The sequence below is a fragment of the Herpailurus yagouaroundi genome, unplaced genomic scaffold (assembly GCF_014898765.1).
Source record: "Herpailurus yagouaroundi ecotype Mexico unplaced genomic scaffold, PumYag 140, whole genome shotgun sequence".
Taxonomy (NCBI): Eukaryota; Metazoa; Chordata; class Mammalia; order Carnivora; family Felidae; genus Herpailurus; species Herpailurus yagouaroundi.
Window position 1 is genome coordinate 11,372,397 of NW_024412395.1, and position 22,133 is coordinate 11,394,529.

At 45.0% G+C, this 22,133-nt stretch overlaps 1 protein-coding gene across 1 annotated transcript in view; it reads right to left on the bottom strand.

Annotated features, from left to right (window-relative positions):
• MARCO (macrophage receptor with collagenous structure) overlaps window positions 1-5,652 on the bottom strand; it is a 42,243-nt gene extending 36,591 nt beyond the window's left edge. The window contains exon 1 of the mRNA XM_040474873.1: window positions 5,462-5,652. Coding sequence (XP_040330807.1) covers window positions 5,462-5,570 — 109 coding nt within the window. The 5' untranslated portion in view covers window positions 5,571-5,652. The remainder of the gene's footprint in view (window positions 1-5,461) is intronic.
• Window positions 5,653-22,133: the final 16,481 nt, after the last annotated feature.

Genomic DNA, 22,133 nt, shown 5'->3' on the forward strand with positions numbered 1-22,133 from the left:
TCTCAAAAACTGCAAACTACCAAAACTCAGCCAATAGGAAATACATAATATGAATGTCCGTATATATTAAATAAACTTAATTCGTACTGAAAAGGCACCTGAAAAAGAAATGTCAAGGCCCAGATAATTTTATTGGAACATCCTATCAAACCTTTAAGAGAATTAACACTAGCTTTACATACTCTCTTACAAGATAATGGAAGAGTAGAGAACAGTTCCTAACTCATTTTAGGAGGTCAGGATTATCTTGAAAATGCAAACCAAAGATAACATAAAAAAAGAGAACTGAAGATCAGTACCTTTCATGAAATGTGACATAAGAATCCTCCACAAAATATTAGTAAACCATGTTAAACAATGTATAAAAAGAATTTATATACCATGACTAAATGGGATTTCTAGGTATATAACTCTGATTTGATATCCAGAAATCAATCAGTATGATCCACCATATCAATGAGCTAAAGAAGAAAAATCAGATAACCATATAATGGACACAGAAAAAGCACTTGACAAAATCAAATTCATACTGAAACTCTCATAATTATAATTCATAATTCTAACTCTCTTTATAAATAATAAATTCACAAGTAAAAACTCTCAACAAACTAGAAATAAAATAGAATTTCCTTAACTTAAAAAAAAAAGGAGCATCTAATGGGGTGCCTGGGTGGCTCAGTCAGTTAAGCGTTCAACTCTTGATTAGGGCTCAGGTCATCGTCTCACAGTTTGTGAGTTCAAGCCCCGCTTTGGGCTCCACTCTGACAGTGCAAAGCCTGCTTGGGATTCTCTCTCTTCCTGTCTCTCTGCCCTTCCTGTGTGCACGCGTGTGCTGCTTTTCTCTCTCTCTCAAAAATAAATAAAACTTGAAAAAAAAAAAGGAGCATCTAAAAATACCTAAAGCTAACATGATACATAATAATGAAACAGGATCATTTGCTCTAAAGATTGGGAAGAAGGCACGGATGTCTGTTCTCACTCTCTTATTCAGTCACATGCTGATATACTCGTGACGAATAGGTGGAAATCGCAATTAAAACATAATGGCATTTACAGTCGCTCCAAAGGAAATGAACTCTTTAGATATGAAGGCGACAAAATGTATACAGGAGGTGTAGGCTGAAAATTTGAATACCCTGATTAAAAAACAAAACCAAAAAAAAACAAAAACAGAGACCTAAATAAATGTGGAGATGCACTGTGTTCACGGATTGTAAGACTAAACATAGTTAAGATGCCAATTCTCCAAAACTGATCTGGAAGTGTAACACAATTCCGATAAAATCCCAGAAAGGTTTTTTTTTTTTTTTTTTAGGTATCAGTAAGCTTATGCTAAAATTTACATGGAAAGGTACAAACTGTAGAATAGCTAAAATCACCTTGAAAAAGAATAAAATGTGAGGAATAGCTACTTGATGTTTCGACATCGACAAGTATGGTGTAGTATTGGTTACAGGAGTAGAATTTAGTGATTCATCACTTACGTATAACACCCAGTGCCCATCCCCAAAAGTGCCCTCCTTAATACTTATCACCCGTGTAGCCCATCCCCTCACCCACCTCCCCTATAAAACTTTTAGAATTAAACATAAGAGAAAACTTGTGGGCCCTCAGGCCAGGTGAAGAGGGCTTAGACTGTAAATCTGTAAATCTGTAAATCTATAAATCTGTAAATCTGCAAAAGGGGAAATTAGACTGTAAATCTGTAAAAGGGAAAATTGCTAGGTAGGGCCTCCCCCATAGAATTAAATACTTTTGCTTTGTAAAAGACTGTTCAGAGGATGAAAAGACACGTTACAGACTGGGAGAGAATATTTGCAGACATTAGCAGCCGTTAGGAAAATGCAAATCAAAATTACAATAGGATATCGCGATCAGGCACCCATCGGAATGGCTAAAATAAAAATAGTAAAAATACTAATTGCCAGCAAGGACTCAGAGAAACTGAGTCAGCTGTACGTCACTGGTGGGAACGTAACATGACACAGCCACGCTGGAAGAATAGATCAGCCGCTTCTTAAAAAACCAAACCCACACTTAGAATGCAGCCGCTGCACTTGGAGGCGTTTATCCCGGAGACATGAAAACTTAGGCTTACACAAAAACTTTTTCGTAAATGATCATAGCACCTGTATTCGTAGTAGCTCCACGCTGGCAACAGTGTGTTATGTCTTTCAAGGGGTGCGTGGTGAGACACGCTGCGGTATATTCATATCATGGAGTAATACTCACGAAAAACACCCCTTAATAAAAAGAGCTGTTGATACATACACCAACTTGGATGGATCTCGAGGGAATCGTGCTAGGTGGAAAAAAAGCCAATCTTAAAAAAGTTACATGCTGTGTGATTCCGTTTATACACCATTCTTTAAATGGCAAAACTGTAGAATTGGGGAACTGATTGATGATTGCCAGGGGACGCGGATCGCCGGTGGGGGGCGGTGAGGGGTATGTATGTGTGGCTATAAAGATAACATGACACAGAGTCTTGTGATGCAACAGTTCGGTATTCTGATGCTGGTGATCGTTACACAAATATGCACATAGGATAAACTCGTAGAGAACTATTCACACACACACACACACACACACACACACACACACACACACACGAATGCCTGAGCTCTATAAGTTATACCAATATCCATTTCCCGGTTGTGATAGTGTAGCTACGCAAGATGTTCTCACCGGGAGAAACCGGGTGGGGGGGTCACAGAGACTTCCCTACACATGTTGTTGCAACTTTCTGTGAGTCTGTAATGGTTTCATAATAAAAAGCTAGGAAAAAAAGAACTCAAGGGTGGAGCTGGATGTCTAAAAGATGCTGAGAAATAGTGACGTGACAAAAACCAAAGTCAGAACAAGGACCCGGAGTGACAGCAATCTCATCAGCAGGGCTGACCCCGAATAGAGCCCAGTGTTCAGGTCTATTTGGAGAATATTTAAAATCATCTTTAGAGCAGGAAGAAGAGACAGCTAAACCCACCCGGGGGGGCGGGGGGCAGTGCTTCCTGTTAAGCAGAACAAACAACTTTTCCACCCGTGTGTTTGGGGGTTTTCTCTGTCAAGAAGTATGTTCTGAAATTGGTGGGAAGGCGTACAAGAAGCAAGACATGAGGCCCGAAATAGTGGAGGGCTCCAGGTGAGAGGTCCAGACAGATTCCATCCCACGGACCGCAAGAGCTTCCTGATGTGCTAACAGAGCTCCTTCTTGAGAAACCAGACACTCTGGGGGAAAGACAGGAAGCTCAATAAAGAAAAATGTCCGTAATTTTCCAAAAGGTGCACAGGAGTGCATCCCAGAAGGATACTGACACGGGGGACAAGGGGAGAGTTTCTTGTTCAAGGCCAGACGCTCCGCCGTTGAGGGAGAGGGTGAAGCTCGTACTGGTCCCCGAGGAAACACCGGGGGTTTTGGCGGGCCTTCTGCACAGCAAGACCAGCGGTAGGTTGAGTCTCTTCAGAAAACGAAAGCCATCTTCAGGAGACATAAGGAAAGGGAGGGAGCCCTTTCCTTATGGAAGGAAAGGAAGATGCTTGGAGCCATTTAGTGCTGAAGCAAGGAGTTTTATTCATTTCAGTAAGCCCTGAGGGGGTCACTATGTTACAGAGCCTCACAGTGATTACTGTTCATAACGGCATTCATCTGGAAAGTTCCATATGGGCCGCGATCTTTGTATGAGAAGACAGGAAGTTGTCAATACATTTAGAAAAATGTTCCTTCCAACGAAGCTGGAGGGTTTTGTTTGTTCGTTCGGTTTTTGGTCAGAATTTTAGTTAGCGGCCTCCGTAAACCAAGTCAGAAAGCTGGAATCCCTCCTTGAAGCCGGCCTCCCCCCTCACTTGCGTTGCCCCGCCATTAGAGTCCTACTGACGTGACTTCTAATATCTTTCCAGAGCATTCTCCCTTTCCCTTCCTCATAACCATTGCCTCTTATTGTCTCTTATTGCCATGCTTCTCTCTGTCCTCAGAGTTACTCTTGTAGCTCGTCCTGTGTTTACGTCAAGTAATCTCAAATGCAAACCAATGCCTCTTTGCCCAATGTCAAACGTTCAACGCTCCCCATTGCCTTCAGGACAAAGTCTAAATTAATTGGTCCTCGTCTCAGTCCCCTCTGAACTTCCCCACTCAGTGTTGACCCCACCTCATGGAACCATTTGTATTTCTCTAAATATCCCCTATGAATAGATCATAAACGTGTGGTCCTCTATTCCTGCTCCAGCCAGCATCTTCTGTCACTAATTCCCTTTATTCTTTAAACTTTAGAAGAGTTCCCACCTCCGACCTTCACATGAGACCAGGTTGGATCTGTCCATAGATCTGTCCTGTGCTGGTGACAAATTGTTCAGAAATAGTTTACGGGTGGCCTCATCCTGCCATCCTCCTGCCACCACCAACGTGACTGAAGACTCCCCATTTACTCTTGCTTCTTCCCTCGGTGCCGAGAACAGTGCCCAGCAGGTGCTGAATATGTTTGATCAGCTGACCTTGCTTGCACATTTTCAGTACCTTAAAAGGCACATATCGGCAATGCTGCGTTCCCCCAAGCTCTGAATAGCCAACAATTACTAAAGGCATTTGCGTGCATGCATTCTCTGTTACCACACTGTAAATTCCTAAAGGCAGAACACCCAGCCCCTCATCTTTGTACCCCCTTAAATCCCAGCCGGTGACCGCACGAACAAATGCTGGATGGGAGAGACAAATCAGGCCAGGGGACAGAACTTCGCTTGCTCTGAACATACAACTTCCAGAAAAGACTGGGAGCGGGAATGACTCATTAGTTCAGAAGGCAATTCCGAAAGGATATTCTGGGATGGAAAACCAGAGATCCCCTGTGGAAAACACTCCCTGGTGACTTTAAAGTCTAGAAGACTTAAAAAATGCACCACCTGTATAACAATGAGGGAGAAAATAAAGACGACAGAGTTGCCTGAATTTTTAAAACCTGAAGCGAATCTAAGACAAACTAATTACGAAGCTACAAACATAGCCTAGCCCACACGAAATGGAGAAAGCACTCCCTGATCAACACATCAGTTATTATGGAAGTCACCTTAAAGAATTTTCAAGGAATTACATTAAATAACTACGTGGCACTGGCTTCAGTTTTGTGGAAACTTTTCATCCCTCTTGTTTTGTTTTGCCATTTCATCACACAATCTGTGTGTCCAAATAAGACGCTAATACAAAGGAGGAGCGTATGGTAACTGCATTAATCTGGGGAAATTATTTGAATACAATTTATTGCGAAGCTAAAAAAAAGCAACCCCAACTATATGCTAACGATACAGCATCTATTACTAGCATTCTACGAATTCCAGATTGAAGCATTCCAGAAATGGATTAGTGAGAGTCGACGGTACAAACCTAGGCTTCCTATCACCTTGTCCATTCTCATGTTGCCAACAGAAAAAGTACATCACCAGGCAATGTCATTACTGGGAAGGAGTACTTTACCGTTGATTTCAAAGGTCTCCATTGCAGGGAACATGGTTTGGTTGATAGTTTCTCTTTCTCCAGTGCTAGCCAAGAACTCGTCCTCCTTGAGAATTTCTTTATTTTCCATTGTGGAGCTTTATAGGTGGCCAAAAAGTCCTGGAGCCAGCAGAAACGTTCCCCTCAAGAGGAACCACTTGGGGGAAAGATTGTTCCTATTTAACTACTGCAGCTAATTGTAGGACACACGGCACTTCCCTTTGGCTCTGACTTCTGAATCTGCAAAATGTTTCCTGACACGATCAGAATGGGACATTTCTCAAAAACAGGCTATTCACACGTGGAGCTCCTGCTCCGTGCAGCTGCTCGTTAAGGGGGGGTGGGGTGTCGAGGTGGCTTTAGGGCATAAGTCACAGGTCCTTGGAACCACCCCTCGCTCCAGGCTCCTGAGGGCAGGGTGGTGGATGACCCCAAGGAGGATGTTTCCCTTCCTTCCCTCCGCCCACCAGAGCCCCTCCATCATCGCAGACCCAGGACACTGTCCCAGGGCCTCCGCAGCTTACGCTAAAATCTCCCTCCTTTGGCCTACTTTGGCCTCAGGGTTCATCTTTGCTCCTTAAAGTGTGGACCCCGGGACCAGCAGCATCGGCGTCACCTGGGAACTTGTTAGAAATGCGGTCTTAGGCCCCGGCCCCATGTGAATCCAAGTCTACAGTCTCACTAGATTTCCGGGTGAGGTACATACACGCTGGAGAAGCACGTCTCTGTAGCACACATTGTGGCTTTTGATTCTGCTTCCCCTCGTATCTTCCCATGCTCTGTGTGGGTCCGCCCGCGTGTTTGCTCTGGCCCCAGTAAGACCTGGACTCCTGGAAGGGAGAAACCCCTTCCCTAGCTCCCTCTTGTCAGGCGTTCCCCATCCTTCCTGGATGCATAGCCGGGTGGTGAAGCCACAGACCCTACGAGTTCAAGTGTTCGGGTTCGAATTCCACCTGCTCCTCAGAGGAGCTGTACGATCACGGGGACATCATGCGGGCTCCGAGCGCCTCGCTTTCCTCGATCGTAAACTCCGAAGGATGGTGATATTCGTTTGGCTGTTGGCTAAAAGAATGAGACCGTGAATAATGGCCAGGATGGCACCTGGCAGGCAGTGGGTGCTCGGGGGCATGGCTATGATCGCTAGAGACGTGAGCTTCCTGGTTTCCGGGGAGATGAAGGGAACGGCTTTTGCCTCAAAAGGAGCTCACAGTCCGGTATGCGGGGAGAAAGTGGATACAACCGAATTCTAGAAAACTGCTGTGAAAGGAGGCAGTCCCTGAAGCCCCTGACAGAATGGCCTGGAGGCAGCGGGGCCACCAGAGAGCTTGCTGATCAGCTCCGGGTTCGAGGGCTGACCGGGGCTTTGCCTGGAGAGCGAGATGGGTGGGGGGTTCCCAGGTCAGAAGGGTGGCGAGTACAGCGCACAGGCAGGGCGGCCTCAGGGCCGAGGCGCCACGAGACCTTGGGGCTGATTGGAACCTGAGAGGTGAGGAGGAGAGGTGGCCGGAGATGAGGCTGGGCCCCGCCGAGTCACTTTCTTTGGCCTGTGGCGCGTGACAGAAAGCCAAACGGGAAAGGAACTCGGGAAAGTGAGTTACTGGCAGTGCCCGCAAGGCAGAGGTCCCCAGTGGTGCCTGCGGTTTCAGTAATCAGGAAGTCCCTGGCTGGGGCTGAGGTGCGGGGAGCCGAAGCCAGCACAGGAAAGGTTAAAGGCGAGGAAAGGGAAGCAGCTGTCAGCTCTAATCAGAAGTCTGGGCCACGGAAGATAGTAGAGGCTGCGGGGGGGCGGGGGGGGGTTCCCCTGCAGGAGGGCAATCCTCCAGGGACAGGAACCTGCTCATTTCGGCTCCCCCTGCCTGCTCAGCTCCTCTCTGGCCAGGCGTAACCCTCATTCCCGGTGGGCTAGTTGCCGAGTGCATCATCCGTGGAGGGAGCATTTAGTGGATCTCAAACGTGGTTCTTTTGGCTCTAGATACGGGGCCAGAAAGACCTGGGCCACAAACCCAACCCTTTCACGAACTTGCCGGGTGACCTTGGGTGGCTTTCACTTCTCTGGGCCTCAGCACCAAGTAATAGTGCATCGAACCATTAACGGGTGTCCAGGGTTTCCCAGGGCCCAGCACTGCGCTAAACACATGCGTCACTCAACACTCTCTACGACGTGCAACTAGCCTCAACTCTTGTGGTTAGAAAGTGAGGCCACCAGAATTGGAATCCAGGGTATTTTCTCTCTCTCTAGCCTGGTCTAGACCGAGTTTGATCCAGAAGCTGTAATCCAGTAGTCCACGCTGGAGGAGTTTTTTGGGAACACACATACCGTTTCTCCCCGCCCCCCCCCCCCCCAAGCCTGAGATTCTGGTTATAACACAAGCCCCATGGCTGGATCTATGTGCAGCCAGGCTGAGGACCCTTGCACGCCCAAAAATAAAACAGTCACACGTAGCACAGAGACGCGTAGGACTCCTTCCTGGAAGCATCCATTAGGGGGACCCATACGAAATTATTGCTATTTAGCCCTTTCTGACACATAGTAAATGGATACTTCATAGGATTCAAGCTAATCCTCTCGGCCTGCAGGGCGGGGCCTAGAATAAAGTCATTGAGGCACCAGCTTCCGGTGCAAAGAGATTCAGTAATCAAGGTCGTTAACATTTTAACACGATATTTTAAAAGTCACTTAAATGCAAAAAGCCCGTGATGAACAAAATGTCAGCATCTTAAAAAAAAAGACAGGATCCCACGCTGCATTTGCAATGATCCATCGCTTACCCTCCCGGGTCCCTGCGCTGCTCTTTACTAAGTTTAGGCGACCTCATTTGCAAAAGGGGACACCGGTAGTTGCCCTGTTTGCCCACAGGGTGGGCATGAGGGTCCGACAGAACAATAATAGCGTAAGCTTATTTATCAATGGAAGGGCCCTCAGGAGAGTGGCGTCTCCTGTCAAGCCAGCATGTGATGTGAAACTCTTGCACTGTTAATATGACCCTTAAAAATCCCTTATGTCTCCCATAAAGTACAAAACACACAATTTGGGAAATACTGTACAGTCTCTTCTTAAGTGTCTTCCACTCAGACACTTTTATCTTTGGGAACAAGGATCGGGCTGTTTTTTTCTCTCGAGCACCGGATGAAATGGTTAACTTGCCTTTGGGACCGTGTTGTTCAAGAAATGCGGGGTTTGGCTTTATTTTTCCAGTGCGTATAATTGGATTGGAGAATTTTTTTTTTTTTTTACATTTATTTATTTTTGGGAGACAGAGTGAGACAAAGTGAGAGCGGGGGAGGGGCAGAGAGAGAGGGAGACACAGGATCGGAAGCAGGCTCCAGGCTCTGAGCTGTCAGCACAGAGCCCGATGCGGGGCTCGAACTCACAGACCGTGAGATCGTGACTTGAGCCGAAGTCGGATGCCCAACCGACTGAGCCACCCAGGCGCCCCCCCCTTTTTTTTTTTACAAGGATTGGAGAATTTAAATGTGTGTTCAGAGTGGCTCTGATGTAGTTACCTCAAGTTCTGTTGTTCTCCAAAGTGACAGCCAAGTGGCTCACGGTGCTCTTATCAGACAGGGTTAATGCGGCTGGAGTCCCAGGCAAGTGGGACCCCATGCCTGGTGGTCTCTGTCAGCTGGGCTTTCTATGAACTAGTGTATCCCCAACTAGTTTAGCTGGTGGGTCAGCCGGCAGATCAAGAACTCCTGAGCAGCCTCGTTCCAGCTGAACACTGGGGCAACCATGTTAATGCATGATGTAAAAATCGCCAGCACAAACCCAAGTGTTCAAAACAGGCAGACAAAACCCCACAGCAAGCAGGCAAGCCCAGTCTCCAGTGGTGGTCCCAGAGTTTCCGTCGTACCTCCCTGGCTGTTTGACCACTTGTTCTGTCGTCTGCCTGACCTTATCAGCAGAGACAATGGAAAGGGGGATCCAGGCAATGTATAAAGCATACCAAAGAAAAATGTTAAAAGTTCTTTGACTTTATGTTTCTTTCTAGCTGTGTGGGATGGTGGTGGTCGGGGTGGGGGGCCCCCCCCCCCCCCCGCCGCCTAGCTCATCGCCTGGTGCTTAGTGAAGCTTGGTAACTGCTGATTGCAAATCGGGCTCCTGGGTGGCTCAAATGGGTGAGCATCCAGGTCTTGATTTCGGCTCAGGTCATGATCTCACAGTTTATGAGTTTGAGCCCCGTGTCTGTCTCTGCGCGGCTGGCATCGAGCCTGCTTGGGATTCTCTGTCTCTCTCTCTTCCCCTGCACGCACACTCTCTCTTTCTCTCTCTCTCAAAAAAAAAAAAAAAAAAAAACATTAAAAAAACATTTTAAAATAACTTCTGATTAACTAAAAAAAAAAAAAACAACCCAGCAACACAAACAGCCATCATTGGGTGAATAGGTACATAGATTGTGGTATGCCCATTCAATGGGATATTAATCAGCAGTGGAAAATAATAAGCAAAAGTATGAGCAAAAGAAGCCAGACCTGAAAGAGGACATCTTGTAGGACTGCATTTATATTAGGCTTCATAACAAGCAACATTCATCTGTGGTGTCAAAAAACGGAACCATGGTTTCCTGGGTTGGGGCTAGGGGGCAACTGATCGCACAGGAGCACAGAGGAATTTCTGGGGTGATAGCAATATTCTGTATCTTGATTGGCACATTACTTCCAAAACATACTGAACTTCATACTTGAAAGGTGTATACAGTTTCCAAAATATACCTCAATAAAGCTAATTGGATATAGTATATAAATTATACCTCCATAAAGTTAATTAAAATAGCAATTAAAGGCCTCACTGAGCCACCCACACCCTCTCCTCCCTGAGTGGGGAAACTTACCCACGCTTTGGGACTGCCACGTCAGGACTGCAGCCTGTGCTTTCAGAACAAAGAAAAAAAAAGTGAAGTAAACAGGTCTATGGTGAGATTTTCCCACTGACCCAATGCTACTCCCCCCACCCACAGCCCACCCAGGGCAAAGGTCTGATTTCAAGAACATGAGGGTTCGAGCCCCACGTCGGGTTCTGTGCTGACAGCTCAAAGCCTAGAGCCTGCTTCCGATTCTGTGTCTCCCTCTCTCTCTGCCCCTCCCCTCCTTACACTGTCTCTGTCTCTCTCTCAAAAATAAACAAACATTAAAAAAATTTTTTTTTTAATGTGTCCTTCCAGGGGTGCCTGGGTGGCTCAGTCGATTAAGTGTCTGACTCTTGATTTCAGCTCGGGTCATGATCTCACAGTTCATGAGATCGAGACCCGCGTTGGACTCTGTCCTGATGCATAAAGCTTATTTGGGATTCTCTCTCTCCCTCTATCTCTGCCCTCCCTGCCCATGCTCTCTCTCTCTCTCTCTCTCTCTCTCTCAAAATAAATAAATTAACATTAAAAATAACTTCAATGTGCCCTCCCAAGAGAGGAAACATTTACTTATCCATTCTGAGGTATAAACAGGCAATATTATTCTGTTCCCAGAGCAGGTTTCGGGGGTTGGAGGTGATGCAGCAACGGGAAACAGTGGAACCACCCAGGTCCCTCGCAGTCTCTGAATAAGAAGATGTTAAATATGCACTGAAAGAGAAGCAAGAGCCACTGTTAGGAATTTTGGTGTCATAGTTGTGCCAAGGGTCACCTGTGCTAATTCTCATCGATCTGAGACAAATTGTGCCCGAGCAATCCGGGGCTAAGAGCAAATGGGTTGGAACAGAGAAGGTAGGAAACACATCAGAACTGCTGTGGAAGCCAGTTGGTAGTCACCCCCCATTCGTTCAACTGATGATTATTCAATGCCTACTTGTCCCAAGCTCTATGCTGGTGGGAAAAGCAAAGAGAGCCCTATCTTCCTTGATAGGTAAAAAATCAGTAAAAATCTTCAGTAAAAAATCTTCGCCCTCCCAGGGTCACATGCTCCTAGGGGCATCTCTACCTTGTCATTTTTCATGATTGTAAATCCTTCATAATCCCTCCTGTCTTTGTAGCTCATTCCTCTGAGAGAGTATTTCCAATAATCCTTTGCCTCAAGTACTTCTGCTCTGTTGTTCTGCCATCTTCCACTGTCCCTTACCCCTTTCCTGTCCTCTCTCTCCTACTCAATCAACTTAAATTTATGTTCCTTATAAGCACCCCCTCGCCCACATGCTCAATCCTCAACCCACTCTTGCTTCACTGTACTCACTTGACAAAAACCCCAATGTGGATTGGATCCAACCCTTCGCACAACCGAACGTGACTGCAGAAAAGGATGCTTATGGTCTTTTTTTAAATCTTTTAACCCGCACTGAAAATGAACCTTAATCCCATCTGGCCATTGTAGTACGGTTCGTTTGTTTGTTTGTCTGCAGTATACTTTTCAACCTCCTCTCCCATTCAACCCTCATTTCAACCTTATTCAACCTCCTCTCCCATTCCCCAGTCTCCCAACCAACTCTTCCACGCTTGTCTTCACTCACCTTGGCTTTGTCCCCATCATCACTCTCAGCTTATGACTTTGCTCCCCTCTTTAGTAAGAAAACGTGAGCAACCTGGAGAGAAATTCCCCAGACTTCCATCACTAGCATCTGCTCCCAAGATCCAGCCTGTGTTCCTGTGACATAAATGAACTTTCCAAGCTCCTGTCAAGAGCCAAGCCTTCAACCTGTGCACTGAATCCGGTCGCCACTCACCTACTCAAGGGTACCTTCCCCGGGGTCATTCTTCCTTCTCTCTTTATAGCATCGATTGTATTGTGTCTCCTGGATTATCCTCAACTGCTGAACCTACGTAACCATTGTTTCTCCCATAAACTGTTATTTTTCCCCTTCAAAAACACTGGCACTTGACCCACTTCCCTACAACCTACTGCCCAATTTTTTGCTTTCTTTTGTAGCAAACTTCCTCAAAATTATTGTCTGTACCCTCTGTCTGTAATCCTTCTCCTCCCACGTTCTTGTAAATCCACTCCAATGAGGCTTTTATTCCCAGTGCTCAACCAAAACTACCCTTGTTAACCTCACCAACGGACTCTACATGGTGCCATCCTACGGTCAAGTTTTTGTCCTTATCATACTAATCAGAAGCACTTCAGAGGGATGCTCACTCTCTTCTCCATGAAAAATGTCTTCAGGTTTTTCTTTTTAAGACAGGACACGCTCCTGATAGTTTTTCTGCCTCACTGGTCACTCTTGGCTTATTTTAGTGATTCCTTCTCTTTCCCCCACCTCTCAGTGTTGAGCACCTCAGGGCTCTATCCTTTGTTGGCTTTTCCACTTACACTGACTTCCTTGGTGATGCTGTCTCATCTCATGGTTTTAAATTCCACCTATGTGTGATTACTGACAAATTTATATTTCTAGCTCAGACTTCTCTCTTGAACTTCAGGCTCATATCTCTGCGTATACGTCATATAGACATCTCAGGCTGGCTGCTGACACTGCCCTCCATCTTAGTTGACGGCAGCTTCGTCTCTCCAATTGTTTCAGTAAAAAATCTTGAAGTCAACCTTCACCCCGTTGTCTCCCTCTTTCTCTTGCCACATTCAACCTATTTGGAAATCTTTTGCCTTTACCTTCAAAATACACCCAGACTATGAAACTTCTGAGTGTCTCCCTTTTACCACTCTCGTTCAAGTCACCATGATCTCTCATCTGAATTACTTCAGTCGATTTAAATGGTATCTGTACTTCTGTCCTCGGTACCACATAACCCACATTCAATATGGTAGCCAGAGTTATCCTTTAAAAATATAAATCATGAGGGGTGTCTGGGTGGTTCAGTCAGTTAAGCATCTGACTCTTGATTTGGGCTCAGGTCATGATCTCACAGTTATGAGATCAAGCCCTGCGTTGGGCTCTGTGCTGACAGCAAGGCCTACTACAGGGCTTCTCTCTCTCTGTCCCCCTCAAAATAAATAAATAAACTTTACAATATAAATCATGAGTGATGTTAGGGAAAATAGTGGAGAAGAAAGTAGCAGGAATGGCTCTCTCCAGCTGGACAACAATCATACTGGTAGAAACCGTCTGAAGTGACTATGTTGTAACTGTGGAGTTTATTTGAATATTTGTCGTTTCCAGGAAACAGCTTAGCTGATAAATGGCAGTTAATTTCTATTGATTTCAGCCATCAGTATGGTGGCAACTACTCATTTCCCACCCATGGCAGACAAATGTGGGGACAGCAGCCCATGTTTCTGACATGACTTGCTAGGGCCAGAATGGGCAAGAAGGACCTTGTCTTTCAAATAGTATTGGAGTTCTGTGTTCTGAGCGTGCATTGCTGCTTCAGGCTACTGAGGGGAAGGCATGGAGGCTATGCCATTTTTTTCATTCCCCACCAACTGATTCAGCTCCCAAGAGACTTAAAGGAGTATCACTTGTTTGGGGCATTCAAAAAGAACCCTACATATGGTGGAATTTAGAAGGTAAACCCAGGCGTAAAGGGAAGCATTCAGTTTTCCACCTGTGGAGTAGGGGAAATCCCCATTCTTTCTAATTGTCATTCTCTTCCCTGTGTTTCTCTTTTACTACTTACACAAAAACCTTCGCTTATGACATTTCTGGTCACCAAATGTATGGAGGTTATTCACCACATTGAACAATTTGACACCAGCTGGGTATCCGACAATTTAACTCATTCCAAAACTGTCTACCTGCAGGTGACATCAGATCCCACAGGTTTAGGACTCAGTCTCACAAGACTGTCCCCTGTCCCCACACAGACACTTCAGATCCCATTTGCAAGGCCAGGCTCTCACTTATGCTTCTGACCAACTGGTGGCAGATCAGAGGGCCCAATGATCCCTTCTTTGGGTTTAATTAATTTGCTAGAGTAACTCACAGAACCCAGGGAAATGATTACTTATATTCACCAGCTTATTAAAGGAAAAGACAAAGGTTACAGATGAACAGCCAGATGAAGAGATACATAGGGTGGGGTATGGGAGAGTCCCAAGCACAGGAGCTCCCATCCCTGGGGGGTCGGGGTGCATTATTCTTCTGCTGTGGATGTGTTCACCAACCTAGAAGCTCTCTGAACCCCATACTTTTGGTATTTTATGGAGACTTCCTCACATGGGCATTGTCAGTTATTAAGCCTGTTTCTAGCACTCTTCTCTCTGAAGGATGAGGGCTGTGGCTGAAAATTCCAAGCTTCTAATCATGGCTTGGTCTTTCTGGTTACCGGTCCCCATCCAGGAGTCATACAGGAGCACTTTCAGAATCACTTCAATAGGACAAAAGATGCTCCTAGTGTTCTCATTACTTGGAAATTTACAAAGGTTTGGGGTGCCTGGGTGGCTCAATTGGTTGAGCATCCAACTCTTGGCTTCAGCTCAGATCATCATCTCATGGTTTGTGGGTTCAAGCCCTATGTCGGGCTCTGCACTGATGGCGTGGAGCCTGTTTGGGATTCTCTCCTCCCTCTCTCTCTGCCCCTCCCCTGCTTGCACCCCCTCTCTCTCCTAAAACAAATAAATAAAACTTAAAAAAAGAGAAATTTACAAAGGTTTCAGGAGTCTTGTGTCAAGGATGGGATCAAATACGAATATTAGAACAAAAGATGTTCTTAGCATTCTCATCACTTAGGAAATTACAAGGATTTGGGGGGCTCTGTGCCAGGAACCAGGGACAAAGACCATTTTATATCTATCTATCTATCTATCTATCTATCATCTATCTCCTATTAACTCACATTAAGGGACTAAGGGGAAAAGGCAGGTTCAGAAAAGAATTGAGAAAACATTAGTTTTTACCTTAGGCTGATTTCCAGCACAGAGACACTCTACAACAATAACAAACAAACAAATAAACAAAAACTAAGAAAATTTTGTGGAAGATGGAGAATTTGATTTACAGATTGACCACATTATAAGATTCAAATATCCATCTTTCAACAACAAAAAATCACAAGGCATATGGCAAAATAGGAAAGAATGGGTCCTACAAAGAAACAAATTAAATGGACAGAAAATATACTTGAGGAAGTTCAGATGTTGAATTTAGTATAGAAAGACTTTAAAACAATTGTCTTAAAGATGCTCAAAGAGCTGAAGGAAGACAGAAATAAATATAGGGGAGAAATGTATGGACAAAATGTGAATATCAGTAGACAGAAAATATAAAAACAGACCAAAAATAAATTCTGGAGTGGAAGAGTACAATAAATGAAGTAAAAAATACACTATAAGGGTTCAAAAGCAGATTTGAACAAGCTGAAGAAAGAATCCGAGCACATGACGATCTGATCATTGAGATGACTGAATCTCAACAGAAAGAAAAACAGAAGGAAGAAAATAAGCAGCATTTTAGGAATCTGTGGGGTACCATCAAGTGGATGAATATCCACATTGTGGGAGTCCCCAGAAGGAGAGGAACGACAGAAAGAATATTTGAAGAAATAATGGCTGAAAACTTCCCAAATTTGGTGAAATTCATGAATCTGCCAATCCAAGAAGGTCAACAAACAAGTAGGATAAACTCCAAAGAGACCCATAGTGATGAACATTATAATCAAGTTGTCAGGCGACAGAGCATCTTAAGGGCAACAAGGCAGAAGTGACTTGTCACATACAAGGGACCCTCAATAAGATTTCACCTGATTTCTCATCAGAAACCTTGGATGCTAGAAGGCAGTGGGTTGGTATATTCAAAGTACTGTCAACTGGGAATTCAACATCCAGCAAAACTGAACTGCAGAAATGAGGGAGGAATCAAGACATTCACAGATAGACAAACAAACAAAAGCTGGAGGATGTTTTTTTTATTGTTTTTGTTTTTGCCGCTAGACCTGTCCTGCAAGAAACGTTAAAGGGAGTTAGTTCTTCAGGTTGAAATGAAGCTAGACAATAACTTGAAGCCATATGAAGAGATTAAGATCTCCAATACAGTAAATACAGGGGCTATTACAAAAATTAGTATTGTTGTAGTTTTAGTTTATCTCTCCACTTTACATTTTCTATGTAATGACAAAGGCATAAAATTGAGTAAACTCTGTTGTTGAGCACACAACGTGAGAGACGTAATCTGTGACACTGATAACAGAAAGAGGGGACAGAGCATCACAGGAATAGAGCTTTTGTGTGCTATTGAAGTGAAGTTAGTGTAAATTCAAATTACGTTGTTATAACTTTAGGATGTTAAATGTAATCCCCACAGTAACCACGAAAGAAATATCGATAAAATTTACACAGTAGGAAATAATGAAAGAATCAAAATGTTTCACTACAAAAAATCAACTAAGTGCAAAGCAAGCAGTAAAGGAGGAAATGAGGGGCAACCAAAGGCTATAACTCATGTAGAAAACAAATAGCAAATTGGCAGCAATAAATTCCTCCTGATATCAGTAATAACTTTCAATGCCAACGGATTGAAGTCTCCATTCAGAAGACAGAGTTTGGCAGGATGGAGTTTAAAAACCCACAATTCCACTATATGCTGTCTACAAGAGACTTATTTTAGATTCAAAGACCCAAACAGATTGTAAGTGAAAGGCTGGAAGAAGACATTTGATGTAAATAGTAACCAGGAGAGAAGTGCCGTGGGCATACCAATATTAGACAAAATAGACCATAAATTCAAAAAGATTATAAGAGGGGTGTCTGGCTGGCTCTGTCAGTGGACCATTCGACTCTTGATCTTGGGTTGTGAGTTCAAGCCCCACGTTGCGTGTAGAGAATGCTTAAAAATAAAATCTTTTGAAAAAATTACAAGAGACAGGGAAGGACGTTATATATTAATAAGAGTTTCAATCCAACAAAAAAATATAACAATAACAGACCTAATAACAGACTTGCAAAGTGTATGAAACAAAAAGTGGCAGAATTGAAGGGAGAAATAGTTCTACAAGATGTAGTGGTTGGAGATTTCAACGCTCCACTTTCCACAATGGAGAGACCATATGGAAGAAAGATAAGTAAGGGCTTGGACAACATGGTCACCAATTAGATTGAACAGATATGCAGAGACTATATCCAACAGCAGCACCCAACGTTCATCTCAAGTGCATGTGGGACCTTCTTGAGGATGCATCATATACTAGGCCATTAAACAAGTCTCGATAGATAGAAAATAGGAAAAATATATATCATACAAAGCATTTTCTCCAACCATGGTGAAATGAAGTTAGAAACCAATGACAGGGGGGTGGGAGGGAGGGAAAAGTGGGTGATGGGCACTGAGGAGGGCACATGTTGGGATGAGCACTGGGTGTTGTATGGAAACCAGCTTGAAAATAAATTTCATATTAAAAAAGAAAAAAAGAAATCAATGACAGAAGAAATACTGGAAAATTCATAAGTACAAAGAAATTAAAATTTTTTTAACTTTTTATTTATTTTTGAGACACAGAGAGAGACAGAGCATGAACAGGGGAGGGGCAGAGAGAGAGGGAGACACAGAATCTGAAACAGGCTCCAGACTCTGAGCTGTCAGCACAGAGCCCGATGTGGGCCTCGAACTCACGGACCGTGCGATCATGACCTGAGCCGAAGTCGGACGCTTAACTGACCAAGCCACCCAGGTGCCCCAGTATAAAGAAATTAAACAACGTACCGTTAAATAACCAATGGGTCAAAGAAGAAATCAGAAGGGAAATTAGAAAGCCCTTAGAGGTGAATGAAACCAAAAGCAAAGCATACTAAAACTTATGTACACTTATGAATGGTTAAAAGAAATGTTATATTATGTATATTTTTACCACAATAAAAAAAAATGTAAGCCATATTGGTTATAAGGGCCTAATTCCACCCCTGCTGGATAACAGGCCTTCCACACAATAAACCTGAAGGATGGACATCTACTTTCCCCTCCTTTCCACCGTCAAGCCTTGTTCCTGCCCCACTGTCCCCAAGAAGTCTGGGTTCAGAGGGACACCGCCTTTGGGGAGAATCACGATTTATTCGCTAGCTATTCAGTGTCATATGACTGCAGGAATGAATGGAGTGATGTGAACCTAAAAACAGAAGTGGGTGCTTGTGAAAGAAGCTCCAGGGCTGGGATTATTGCTTAGGTTTCTCTTCTTCTGACTTTCAGTTCTGGACATCACTAGCATTGGACCTCTGACATTTAGAGGGGCTGAATGGTCATGTGGTCTGGAAACGCAGGGTGAAGAATGTTTCGTGGTAACCTCATGGCATTCCGGAGAGCACATCAGGAGCTTTGGGAAAGAGGGGAGTAGTGAGTTGCAGTTTGAGGTAACTGACCGATGGGCAGATAGCTGATACCTGATTGCTGCATCATGGTGGACAGCTGGCTGCACAGGTCCAAACAGAATTCTGTATCACACCATCTCCATGCTGGCTGCAGCCGGGGCCCAGGTGCCCCCGGGGGACAGGGTAATACAGTCAGGAGGGGTGAAATCGGTGCTCATTTGACTGTTGGACCCGAGCTAAGCTCAGATGCAAGTGGACGGGGGGTGGGGGGGTGGTTTCTGAGGTGACACCAGTCTTCCAGAACTATTGGAGCTGGGCCACACACGTGCTCAGGATTGCTCAACTGCACATTCGTTTGGGGGCTTGGAGCTGTCCAGCATCCATTTTCCCTTCCTCGAGCACCCCAACGTCCTTTGTCAATATCACCTCTTCCTTATTGTCATTCAGTCCACTGCAGCAACTCAGCCAAGGGGTAGGCAAGCAAACAGAGCTAAGCCAATGGCACGATCCCCTACTGGTATTTAATTCATAAGCAGAGAGAAAATAGCTCAAAAATAGTTGGGGCTCCCCTCCTTCCTAGCAGTGTTGTCCCAAGCAGGTCAACGGCTACCTGATCTTAGCCCTGCCCTGTCTGCACCCTTTTCAAACGGCCTCAGTTTCTCTCTTTTCTAAGCCCAGTTCTTCCTGTCAAATCTCGAAGTCTTCTACCTTCTTCCCCTAAGTTTCCTCTTGCTAAGTTGGCTAGATTTGCTTTCTACTGCATAGAGCTAAAGAACCCAGACTCCCCTAGCTCTGCACAAAGGGCTTCCATGCCTTCTTCTGACCCTCATTCTGCTTTCCTCTCAGGTCTGGGTGCCCCGTGATTCTGGGTTCCCACTGTTTTGGGTAAGGTACCTTCTTTCTCAGCCTGAGCTTTGTGGGACTCAACTAGCTCGAACTCAGTCCAGGGGAGGGTAGACTCACAGATTTCAGAAACGATATGGTTGATTCATTCTCCAATAACCTAATTCACTCCCTGATTTTTTTTTTCCTTTCTTTATGTTTTTACTTAAATTCTAGTCAGTTAACATACAGGGCGACCCTGGTTTCAGGAGTAGAATTTAGTGATTCATCGGTGTTCATCACAAGTGCCCTTCTCAGTATCCATCGCCCATAAAACCGATCCCCGCCCCCCCCGGCCACCTCCTCTCCAGCAACCCTTTTTGTTCTCTATAGTTAAGAGTCTGTTTTCTGGCTTGCCTCTCTTCCCCCCTGCCCCGTGTTCAGATATAGATAGAATAATTATTGATCCTTTTTTGGCAGTTCTCAATGTTACCGATTTCCGGAGGAAACAATATTTTCAATAGTAAAATAACAGACAAACTTGTTGGACAACAGCGACCCAGAAACAGTCACCAACTGGCAGCGAGTGGACCATCCCTCCCCAAAAGTCCCTCAGGAAAGGCCCAGGCCAAAGGAAGGCCTCTCTTTCTTGGAGTTCCTGACTTGGTATCGAGTTGAGAAGACCCCAAAGGCCACTTTTGTGTTTAGTTACGGCTGACCTGCATTCGCGCCCCTTTCGGTGTTTGAGGTCTTCCCCACCTTTGGAGATTTAATGGGAGGAAAAGCGTGTCCGCTAGTGAGGACGGACAGTCTAGTTGCTTGAGTTCCCAGGCTTGCTTGCAGGGAGGCATAGGCATGTGGCCAACCGGACTTACCTTCCACGTTCCTCCCAAGGAGAAGCAGGAAAGGGAAGTAGGGGGTTAGTGAATTGCAGTTTGGGGTGACTGACTGTGGGCCGATAGAAGGGAAGGGGCAGCATGGCAGCAGCAGGTGCGTGCTCATGGGATGGGGTCTATGGCATTTTCCCAGGCCACAGTCAGACGCTCAGCTGATTGAGCCACCCAGGCGACCCCCTCCAGGTTCTTACTGCTGTCTCCTCCACCCACCCATCTTTCTCTGGTCATCTTGAATTACTACAGTTTATCAAGGCTGTTCCTTCAGTTTGAGGAGATTTTCCTACTCCCAAATCCCCACTGATGAATGACTGTCACTCAATCTAGGGACATGTTCCCTATGAATACCATTGCCAAGTAGAACTGATGATCCCTCACACTTCTGACTCAACTTTTCCGAGTATGTTCTTTTTTTTTTTTATGTTTATTTATTTTGAGAGAGCAAGAGAGAGACAGAGCATGCGGGGGAAGGACAGAGAGAGAAAGAGAGAGAGAATCCCAAGCAGGGATGTGGCACTCAATCCCACGTGAGCCGACGTGGTGCTCAATCCCATGAACTATGAGGTCATGACCTGAGCTGAAATCAAGAGTTGGATGCTCAACTGACTGAGTCACCCAGGCAGCCCTCAATGTATATTCTGCACAGTGATTCCTCAATAACACAAATTAACTGCACCAGTGGTGGGTTTTTTTTTTTTTTTTATTGCTCTCCTCCCTAAACTGTGAGTTCCCCAAGAGCAGAAACCACACATTACCATCGCCTGAACTCCAGTTTGAGCAGGAAGAAAGAAGTGAAAGGGTGATTGGGAACTATCCAGACACTGAGGAGGCAACGCCCATGCAGCGTGTCCACGGCACCAGGAGCTGTGCCCCCCGGCGACAGGTGGAAAGAGGGGAGAAGAGAACAGGCCAGAGCCCCTTTTATTTTCCTAGAGACTCTGTTAGATTTGATCTCAAAGAACGGTGATCAAGAAAGGCCTTGTGGGGACCTATGGCTCTTTTTAGCCAGCACAAAGCTTCTCTTATAAGGACTGTAAGGAATTTTATGGCCAATTCTGTCTGAGATTTTTTTTCTTTAGGGTCCTTAACCTTAGTCCCTGGATGTTAGCTGTTGACCCTGGGTATTGGTCTTTCTGAGAATTGGACACCTTAACAAGGACCCTACACATCAATGGGTTAAATTTCTGCACAGGGGTACTACTGGGGGCTGAGGGCTTTTGCTGAGGCTGTATGTCCTCTCTGCCCTGTCCTCGCTGGGAAACAAAGGGTACGCACAAAGGCATTCCTAGCCATCCGAAGCCAAACTCTGCCCGTCCCTCCTTTTCACCTTTTTTCCGTGGGAAGGTACGCAAAAAAGCAACACAGCACTGACTCCTTCATCATTTGTTCTGACTCGGCCCTTTCCTCTAGATGAGGCTGCAATCTGGGGACTCGTGATTCTCAGCATGGTGCTGGGTGTGGTGAAACCATCTAAAACATAAGTGCAAGGAGTTCTACTATTAGTCTACAAAATTCCCAGTCTATTATTATTTCTCTTGTGTCATTTCTGATCACAGAAAGGAGTTAACTAGCGGTGACTCTACAAACTGGATACCAATAAGAAAGGAAGCAAAGTCCTGATGCAGAGGTTTTAAGGGCTGGGTGGAGAGGAGCTGAATTGATTGCATTTCCGTAGACTCACTTCCAGAATGGTAGATTTCATAGAATCACTTCCCCAGAATGTACCCAGAATATTTACATTTTAGTTCCCACTGTGGACCTAGCACAGTCAGGCATTTCCATAGGCTCGTTCTTCACAACAATCCTCTTTCATTGTAAATGTCAGTTTTCTT